This window comes from Salvelinus sp. IW2-2015, unplaced genomic scaffold, assembly GCF_002910315.2.
Source record: "Salvelinus sp. IW2-2015 unplaced genomic scaffold, ASM291031v2 Un_scaffold3763, whole genome shotgun sequence".
Classification (NCBI taxonomy): domain Eukaryota; kingdom Metazoa; phylum Chordata; class Actinopteri; order Salmoniformes; family Salmonidae; genus Salvelinus; species Salvelinus sp. IW2-2015.
In genome coordinates this window covers 1-10,691 of record NW_019945037.1, presented here as the reverse complement: position 1 = coordinate 10,691, position 10,691 = coordinate 1, and the positions used below count along the sequence as shown (strand labels likewise).

At 46.7% G+C, this 10,691-nt stretch overlaps 1 protein-coding gene across 1 annotated transcript; it reads right to left on the bottom strand.

The window, feature by feature from the left end:
* Positions 1-9,917: 9,917 nt before the first annotated feature.
* LOC139026036 (uncharacterized) lies at positions 9,918-10,658 on the bottom strand. Its single transcript, XM_070441336.1, has one exon. The coding sequence runs from the start codon at positions 10,656-10,658 to the stop codon at positions 9,918-9,920; it is 741 nt and encodes a 246-aa protein (XP_070297437.1).
* Positions 10,659-10,691: the final 33 nt, after the last annotated feature.

Here is a 10,691-nt window from a genome sequence, read left to right as displayed (position 1 = left end):
GAGCATAACTGTCGGAAAACTAGAAGCCAAAGCATTTGCTACACACGCATTAACATCTGCTTAACCATGTGTATGTGACTAATTAAAATTTATTTGATTTGATTTATTGCTAGTTGTTGTCTTAGGTCTCTCTTTATGTTGTATTGTCATGTGCTGCTACCATGCTGTGTTGTCATGTGTTGCTGCCTTGCTGTGTTGTTGTCTTACGGTCTCTCTTTATGTTGTTCTTGTCTCTCTTGTCGTGGATGTGTGGTATGTCCTTAATTTATATTTCATTTATTTTATGTTTAATCCTCCGTCCTCACAAGAGGCCTTTTGCCTCTTTAGTAGGTCGTCATTGTAAATAATACATTGTTCTTAACTGACTTGCCCTAGTTTAAAAGAAGGTTAAATAAAATAAATAAATAAAAGTGGTGTGACCAAACTTTGTCTGATACTGTGTATGTGTGTATCTCTCCTCCATTTGACGTACAGGCTCCACGGCAAGCAGTGGATGGTGCTGAGAGACTACTCATGTGGCAGCTCGTTGCCTCCCCTTAGTGAGACAAACAGGAAGCAGCAGCCTGGTTTCAACCCACTTCCCCCCTAATAGAACCTTCAGAAAAGTACACCCTGACTTTTTCCACTTTTTGGTGTTACAAATTTTAATTAATGTACTTTTTTTGTCAACAATCTACACCAAAATAGTCTATAATGTACAAAGTAGAAGAACAATTCCAAAGATTTTACAAAATAAAAATAACAATGATATACGGTATTTTGATTAGATAAAGTTTTCAACACCCTGAGTCAATACATGTTAGAATAATTAATTTGTCAGCGGTTACAGCCGTGAGGCGTCTGGGTAAGTCTCTAAGAGTTTCCACATATGGATTCCACACACTTATTATTTTAAAAATACTTTAGCTCTGTCAAATTCGTCCGTGAGTCATTGCTAGACAAACATTTTCATGTCTTGCCAGAAGATTTTCAGCAGATTTATGTCAAAACTGTAACTCGGCCCACTCAGGAACATCCACAGTGCTGTGTGTTTGGTTGGATTTGCAACGCTCTTGTATTCAGGGCATAAATTCATCATTTTCTTGACAACATTTTTAGAAGTTTATACAATATGTGGAAACAGGATGCACTGTTTGGAATATTTTTATTCTGTACCAGACTTCCTTCTTTTACTCATTAGGTTAGTATTGTGCGAGTAAAACAATGTGTTGATCCATCTCAGTCTTCTACCTAATCACAGTCATTAAACTCCTGTAACTGTTTTAAGTCACCCCATTGGCCTCAATGATGAAAATCCTTGAGCGGTCCTCCTCTCCAACAACTGAGTTAGAAGGAATGCCTGTATCTTTGTAGTGACTGGGTGTATTGAGTACACCATCCAAAGTGTAATTAATAACCTTCACTATGCTCAAAGGGATATTCAATGTCTGCTTTTTAAATGTTACCCAATCTACCAATACACCTTTTGCACGGCATTGGAAACCTACCTGGTTCTTTGTGGTTGAATCTGTGTTTGAAAATCCCTGCTCCACTGAAAGACATTACAGATAATTGTATGTTGTGGGTACAGAAGATGAGGTAGTCATTCAAACAATTATGTAAACACTGTAATTGCCACACAGAGTGAGTCAAACAAAATCATGTGATTTGTTAAGCACATTTTCAACTCTCCTGAACGTTATGTAGCTGTGTCATAACACAAGGGTTGAATACTATTGACTCAACACATTATCTTTTCACTTTTTACTTAATTAGATAAACATTTTTAAAACCTAATTCCATTTAGACATTATGGGTATATGTGTGCTTGCCCCCAGTGATTAGCAAAATGCCTATTTAATTTCATGCGTGATAACACAACAAACATTGGAAAAAGGTCTGTGGAAATACTTTCAGAGGGATGATGCTGCTCACCCTTTTGGTCAGAATGAACAATCGAGTTTATTGTAATGGTTCACACCATCTACGATTCAGTCCTTCGATGTCTGTTCCAGGAGACTTGCAGTAAAAACAACCATAGTCCACATTCTAGCAGTTCAAAGCCAGTGCGGTGGTGTAAGAAAGTGTTACGAGAGAACCACCCCGTCAGACGAGTTTACCTAGACCAACCTCAGAAACTTCTACCTGTGTGGACCAGAACAGAAGAGGCTTTGTCTACCTGGCTGCTGTGAGACCGCAACACATCAGAAGAGGCAGTCTAACCGCAGACCGAACCCACCTCAGGAGAAAGGCTTGTCAAGCCTGGCTGATCGGAGACCAAGAACTCTCACCACTTCAAGGAAGAGGCCTTGTTAACCTGCGCGGTGGTCAAGGACCCGATGAACCCACACACTTCAACTGTCAACCTTTGGAGCGAAAACCACGCAGGAGGCTTGTCCTACCTAGACTGCTGGAAACCCAGAACCCCACCACTTCAGGAAGAGGCTCATGTTCTACCTGGCGTGGACCCAAACAACCCTTAGGAAAGAGGTCTACCTGGCTGGAACCCGAACCCCACCACTTCAGGAAAGAGCGGTGTCAACCTGCTGGCTGAGACATTTCAACCCCCAATCAGAAGAGTGTCTACCTGCTCGAGCAACCCACCACTTCCTAGGAGATCTTGTCTACCCTGCTGTGGAGATCCAGGACATCACGCCCATCACTTCAGGAAAGGCTGCTTGCGTAACCTGGCCTGTGCGAGACCCAGAACCCACCAACTGCCAGGATGAGAGGACTGTCTACCTGGCTGTGGACACCAGAACCCACCACTTCAGGAAGGGCCTTGTCTACCTGGCTTGTGGGACCACGAACCCACCACTCAGGAAGAGACTGGTCTACCTAGCTATTGTGTAGTCCAGACAACCCACCAATCTCCCACTGGAAAGAGCAGGTCTACCTGCGTCTTGGGAACACAGAACCAACCCCTCAGGTAAAACATTCTACTGACAGTTGGAGCAAACCGAACCCCACCAACGTATCAGCGGAAACGAGGCTTGCTGATCTACCTGGCTGTATGGAGGTCCATATAACCCACGCAGCTTCGAGGAAGAAGGCATGGTCTACGCTGCGTCTGCTCCGGATTCCAGAAACTTTGGCTCCAATCTCCTTATCTCCAGTGATAGAGTATCATGAGTCTAACCTGGGCTGTCGCCGACCCCAGACTCATAAACCATTTCCCTCACCACATTCAAGGAAAGCTTGAAATATACTACGCTGCCTGTCTCTAGCCACCACTCGAAAACCCCACAACTATCAGAGAAGAGGCTTGGTCGACTCGCTGGCTGTGGAGTCCCAGAAACTCCAGCCAACTATCCCAGGAGAAACAGGACAGTCTTCTACCTGGTGTGCGAGACCAGAACCCACACTCCAGGAAAGACGCACCTCTGCGTTCTACCTGCGCGCGCGCGTACCACCCGTATAGAGAAGGCTCGGAACACGACTCGCCTCAGTATATGAGATCGCATGAGGGCTAAAGCGCCTGCCTGTGTTGAGACAACAGATCGCCCGACCAAGTTACAAGAAGCAATACTTAAAATCATAAACACAAGACATCGTAAGGAGACCACATGACAGCCTCACACCGCACCTTGCAAGACAGACCCAAAGAACTTGTCGTACCGCCCTTGCCGGAAACCCGCCAGCGTCGATTTTAAAAGGCTGCTCCTGAAGTGTTGCAGGGAGCGTTGGACAGGTGATGAGTGGAGATTGTTGTGAGTAGCACTCCGCTGTAATAAAAGTTCGCCATTATCAGTGTAGCATTAATGAACTCAGGGGCAAAAGATTGAGGTCTATGGTATGAACATCCGTATCAAATTATATTTGTACTAGTTTAGCCACACTCTGAGCACAGATGAGTAATGTAGAACAGCGGTACGCTCTCACTTTAGTAGCAGTGGAAAAGAGCAGTGTACACCACGAGCAGCCAAGCACACAACTAGGAATTCTAGGTTTCACTACACAGCGAACAGAAAGTCTGGATGCACTACCACACACAGACTAATCTGGTTACCATACGACAAAACAAGATAATACTGGTAGGTATCCTACACACTACACACAGAAAAATCTGGTTCATTATACACAAGAGAATCTGTTCATTACACACAAGCATAATCTGGTTACCTACACCACACAGAATAAGTTATCATAGTAGTTTGTTCATATTGGATACACACCGTTCAATGGGCTCTGTGGTAGTAACACACCTCAGAATTGCTCTGTGGGAACTAACATACCTCAGAATGGGCTCTGTGGTAGTAACATACTCAATGCTCGTGTACTAACTACCTCAGAATGGGCTCTGTGGTACTAACATACCTCAGAATGGGCTCTGTGTACTAACACACACTCATAATCTGGGGCTCTGTGGTACAAACCAACCTCAGATGGGCTCTTGGTACACTACCCAGAATGGCCTTGGTAGATAACATAACCTCAGAATGGGCTCTGTGGTACAAACATACCTCAGAATGGCTCTGTGCTACAGAAAATACCTCTCAGAATGGGCTCTGTGGTACTAACCACAACCTCAAATGGTCTTCTGTGGTAGTAACATAACCTCAGAATGGCTCTGTGGTACTAAACACACCTCAGAAATGGGCTCTTGTCGGTAGGATAACATACCTCAGAATGGGCTCTGTGGTACTAACACACCTCAGAATGGGCTCTGTGGTAGTAACAACCTCAGAATGGGCTCTGTGGTACTAACACACCTCAGAATGGCTCTGTTTACAAATAACCTCAGAATGGGCTCTGTGTAGTAACATAACTCAGAATGGGCTCCTGTGGTACAAACATCCTCAGAATGGCTCTGTGGTAGTACCACACCTCAAATGGGCTCTGTGTTAAACATACCTCAGAATGGGCTCTGTGGTACTAACACACCTCAGAATGGGCTCTGTGGTACTAACACACCTCAGAATGGGCTCTGTGGTACTAACAATACCTCAGAAATGGGCTCTGTGGTAGTAACATACCTCAGAATGGGCTCTGGTGGGTACTAACACACCTCAGAATGGGCCTGTGGTCGTGTACCATACCTCAGAATGGGCTCTGTGGTACACATCTCAGAATGGCTCTGTGTACAACACACCTCAGAATGGGCTCTGTGGTACTAACACACCCTCAGAATGGGCTCGTGGGACTAAACACACACTCAGAATGGGCTCTGTGGTACTAACACACCTCAGAATGGGCTCTGGGTAGTAACATACCTCAGAAGGTGGGTACTTTAACATACCTCAGAATGGGCTCTGTGGTACTAACATACACTCAGAATGGCTCTGTGGTTAGAAACATACTCAGAATGGCTCTGTGGTACTAACACACTTCAGAATGGCTCTGTGGTACTATACACACCTCAGAATGGGCTCTGTGGTACTACACATACCTCAGAATGGGCTCTGTGGTAGTAACATACCTCAGAATGGGCTCTGTGGTACTACAACACCTCAGAATGGCTCTGTGGTACTAACACACCTCAGAATGGGCTCTTGTGGTAGTACATACCTCAGAATGGCTCTGTGGTACTAACACACCTCAGAATGGGCTATGTGGTATAACAACCTCAGAATGGGCTCTGTGGTACTAAAACACCTCAGAATGGGCTCTGTGGTACTAACACACCTCAGAATGGCTCGTGGTTACTAACACACCTCAGAAAATGGGCTTCTGTGGTAGTAACATACCTCAGAATGGGCTCTGTGGTTACTAACACACCTCAGAATGGGCTCTTGGTACGATACCACACCTCAGAATGGGAATCTTGGAGTAACAACCTCAGAATGGGCTCTGTGGTACTAACACACCTCAGAATGTGCTCTGTGGTACTATCATACCTCAGAATGGGCTCTGTGATAGTACCACACCTCAGAATGGGCTCTGTGGTACTATCATACCTCAGAATGGGCTCTGTGGTACTACCATACTGTACCTCAGACCCAGACTGTATTTGTTAATAGAATAATACATCAAACATATCCAAAATGCATTTTGACCAATCTTTGTCTTTACTAATAAAATCAGCTGATACAGCCAAATCATTATCATACAATATCAATATTTATCAATGGACAAACTCAACATATCTGATCAGTTATCAATACATTTGATCTAAAAGTTCCTCCGGCCTTGAAGTTACAAAATGTTGTAATGTATTACGTAAAGTCGACTGAAGTGCCAGAGTCTGTGTGTGTTAGAGTCTCTCCTCTCTGCAGGCTCCTCTCCTCAGGCTAACGTCGTCCAATCCGATCTCTCCTTTGTGGCCACGCCTCCTCTCTCCTTTCAGAAGGACCTATCACAACACAGTGTTAGAGGGTGTGTGTGTGCGTGTGTGTGTGTGCGTGTGTGGAGCGTGTGCTACTCACACTCTCCAAGCCTGCTCTCCACAGTGTGATCTGTGTATGTCTCCACCCTTCTCCCCCCGTCCGGCTCCAGAGGGCGGGGCTATATCTCAAACCCTTCCTCCTGACGAACAGCTGAAGCACACCCACATGGTGACCTGATAGCCAATGACGGAAGGAGAAGCACAAGTGACCCTCGCTCCAGGGCGGGGCTAAGGGGAGGACCAATCGTGCGCCTTGAATGCTCCGTTTCCCCGCCCCTACCTCTGGAACAGACATGTACCGCCCACCTGGAGAGAGAAGGAGATAGAGAGAGGAGCGAGAGAAGGAGAGAGAGAGAAGGAATGAGAGAGGAAAGGAGAGAGAGAGAGGTAGGAGAGACAGAAGGATGCAGAGAGAGAAGGCATGAGAGGCGAAAAGGAGAGAGAGAGAGAAGGAATGAGAGCGAGAGAAGGAATGAAGAGGAGAGGAGAGAAGGCGAGAAGAAGAAAGGAGACGAGGCGAGAAGAAGAGAGAGAGAATGTAGTGCAGAGTAGGCAAGGTTGCTATAACTGACAATAATAAGGGCAAAATAATATCTAATATGTTTGCTGTTACCTGCAGGGCCTGCTGGCTGTCTCTCCAGTGCAGGTCTCCATCTCTGTTTTTGTCCCGCACACAGACGTGGTCAAACGAACAGCTCAGAGCAACGGCCCTCATGCACACACACAACACAGCACAACAGGCTGCCACACACACACAACACACAACACACAACAACACACACCAACACACATAACACACACACCACACCACACAGTACAGGAGTATTTCTCAGCATCACACCACACATCACACACTCACTACACACAACACACACCAGACCACCACCACATGCATCACACCCACACACACACCCATCACACAACACACACACACACCCACACACACACACACCACACACACACACACACACAACCCACACAACCAACACACCACACACACGCACACACGCACGCACGTGCACGCACGAGTCGCACGGCAACACGCACAGCACAAGTATGAATCATGTCCTTTCCCAGACGTCTTCCCTTCAATCTTTAAGGAATGTGTGTGTGTGGTGCGTGTGTGTGTGTTGTGTGTGTGGGGGTGTGTGTGTGGTTCTTCCGCAAGATGTTATTTCACTTCGTCGGCGACGAGGTGTTGACACATTTAATCCTCAGACAGATAACATACCAATCCTCCTCTCTCTCTACTGTGGTGGTGTGTGTGTGTGTGTGTGTGTGTGTGTGTGTGTGGTGTGTGGTGGTGTGTGTGTGTGTGTGTGTGTGTGTGTGTGTATTGCCAGTACGCAGTTTCAAAAGTTTGACAACTCCTACCCATTCCAGGGTTTTTTCTTTATTTTTTACTATTTTCTAACATTGTAGAATAATAGTGAAGACATCAATACTATGAATAACACACTTTATGGAAGCATGTAGTAACCAATCTAAAATATATTTTTATATTCAAAGTGATTCCTTAAAGTAGGGCAACTTTGCCTTGATGACAGCTTTGAAACACTTGTGTAATCGCGGGTTCTTGGCATTCTCGCTCAACGCGAGCTTCACCTTTGGAATGCTTTTCCAAAAGTTCGTGAAGGAGTTCCCACATATGCTGAGGGCACTTGTTGGCCTGCTTTTCCTTCAGCTCTGTGGTTCTAATCTCATTCAAACATCTTCAATTGGGTTTAGGTTCTTCGGGTGATTGGTGCGAGGCGCCCGGTTATCTGATGCAGCACTCCATCACTCTCCTTCTTGGTCAAATAGCCTTACACCGCTGGAGGTGTGTTTTTGGTCTTGTCCCTGTTGAAATGATAGTCCCACTAGCCCAACAAGATGGGATGACGTATCGTGCAGAATGCTGTGGTAGCGCATGCTGGTTAAGTGTGCTCTTGAACTCATATAATAAATCACAGACAGCAAAGGCAGCCCACACCATCGCCTCTCCTCATGTCAAAGGTGGACCACACATTTGCAGAGAATCTCCGTTCATTCTACTCTGCATCTTGACAAAGCACACGGGCGGTTGGAACAAAAATCAACAATCTTGACTCACAAACGAAAGGACAGATTTTCCCCTGGTCTAATGTCCATTACTTCGTGTTTCTTGGCCCAAGAAGTCTCTTCTTCTTATTGGTGTCTTTAGTAGGTTGCTTTTGCAGGGCAATTCAACATTGCAGGCCTGATTCACACCGTCCTCCTCTGAACAGTTTGAATCGTTGGATTGTGTCTGTTTTTGAACTACTGAAGCATTTATTTGGGCTGCATGTAGTCGGTGTGTCCACTTTCGACTGTACTGTATGTGTGTGTTTGTCCTTCAGTAAAGTTTCGAACCTTTTAGAAAGTTGCTCAAGTAACAGTGCACAGTCGGCCAGTAAAATAGTCTTGAGTTTAAGTCTGCAAAGATATTTGGTTTTTAATATACTTAACGTATCAAAAGTACATGTAATTGCTAAAATATACTCAAATCAAAGTATAAATGTTTTAAATTCCTTCTATTAAGGCAAAGCAGAGCGCACCATTTTCTTGTTTTAAAATGTCGGGATAGTCAGGGGCGCACTCCTCAACTGATGTGTGTGGTGTGTGGTGTGTGTGTGTGTGTGTGTGTGTGTGTGTTGTGTGTGTGTGTGTGTGTGTGTTGGTGTGTGTGGTGGTGTGTGTGTGTGTGTGTGTTGTGTGTGTGTGATGGTACTGGATCGTCTCTGTTGTCCCTGGTAGTGTTTGCCCAGCTCAACGTCTAGTCAATCAAGCCATGGTTTTCCACTTTCCTGGAAGACGGGGGACTGGAACAAACACACAGTTATCTATACTCTATCTTTGGTCAGAGTATTACAGAGGTATTACTGAGTATTACTGAGTATTACTGAGTATTTACCGGTTCTACATAGTCTTACCGAGTAATGCCGATAATTAAATAGTCATTACTGGGTATTACGGAGTATTACAGAGTATTGCGGACTGTCACGGGTATCCACTGAGTAATCAACCGAAATCACCGACTATTACCGAGTATTCACCGGAGTATTACCGGGTATTCCAGAGTATTACAGAGTAATTTTCTCAGTATTACTGAGTTTCTGAGTATTACTGAGTATTCACTGGTATTCTGAGTATTACTTATTGCCTATTTCCTCCTTATTTGTTCCTCCAGAATTCCACAGGGTTTGTTTGTGATAATTGCGCAGAAATGCTTGAATTTTAACTGCGGTAATTATGACATTTTTGCATGGGAAATATGTCAATTGATCTTTTAACTTCGGCATTTGGTCGCGAAGACGCACTGCCTAGAGACAACAGTGAGTTTACTTTGCTTGAATCATATATGCGGTAAATGTGCAGGTGATTGGTTTGAAGATGCACCTCTTTTTTGGCACAGCGGCTGTGGTCAAACTTCATGCCTCTGCATAATATGCCGTGGATTGTTGATTTGCCAAAATTCGCGATGGCGAATCTCAGAATCGCTGAAGGAGATGCTCTATATACAGGCTAGAAACGTCTCCATGGTGAGGGGTGTGTAGACTTTACTGTGGCACATCTCCTTCTCTAGATCTCTGTGTAAACCTTCTTGAAGTGGTTGTCAGGGTATGGTTGGGAGGAGGGCTGGGGGTGGTGGGAGGAGGGCTGGGGGTGGTAGGGGAGAGGGTGGAGGGAGGAGGGCCATGGGGTGGTAGGAGGAACGCAGGGTGGAGGGGAGGAGGCTGGAGGGTGGGGGGAGGGTAGTTAATGGGCTGGGTGGTGGTGTGGAGGAGGTGCTGGGGTGGGTAAGGGGAGAAGTGTGGAGGAGGAGGGCTGGGGGTGGTAGGCGGAGAGGGTGGCGGGAGGAGGGCTGGAGGGTGGTGGGAGGAGGCTGGGGTGGTTGTGGGGAGGGCTGGGGGTGGTAGGGCGAGAGGTTGGATGGGAGGAGGGCTGGGGTGTAGGGTGGAGAGGGTGGAGGGAGGAGGGCTTGGGGTGGTAGGGGAGAGGGTGGCGGGAGGAGTGGTTGGTAGGTGGTAGGGGAGTAGGGTTTGGAGGGGGAGGCCTGGGGTGGTAAGGGAGAGCGGTGCGAGGGAGGAGGGCTGGGGGTGGTAGGGGAGAGGGTGGAGGGAGGAGGGCTGGGGTGGTTAGGGTCGAGAGGGTGAGGGAGGAGGCCTGGGGGTGGTAGGGGAGGGGTGGGGATGGGAGTTGTAGGCCTGGGGGTGGTAGGGGATGAGGGTGGAGGGCGGAGGGCTGGAGGTGGTAGGGGCGAGGGGGTGGAGGGAGGAGGCCTGGGGGTGGTAAGGGAGAGGCGTGGAGGGAGGAGGTGGGGGTGGTAGGGGAGAGGGTGGAGGGAGGCGGGCATGGCGTGGTAGGGGAGAGGCGTGGAGGGAGGGAG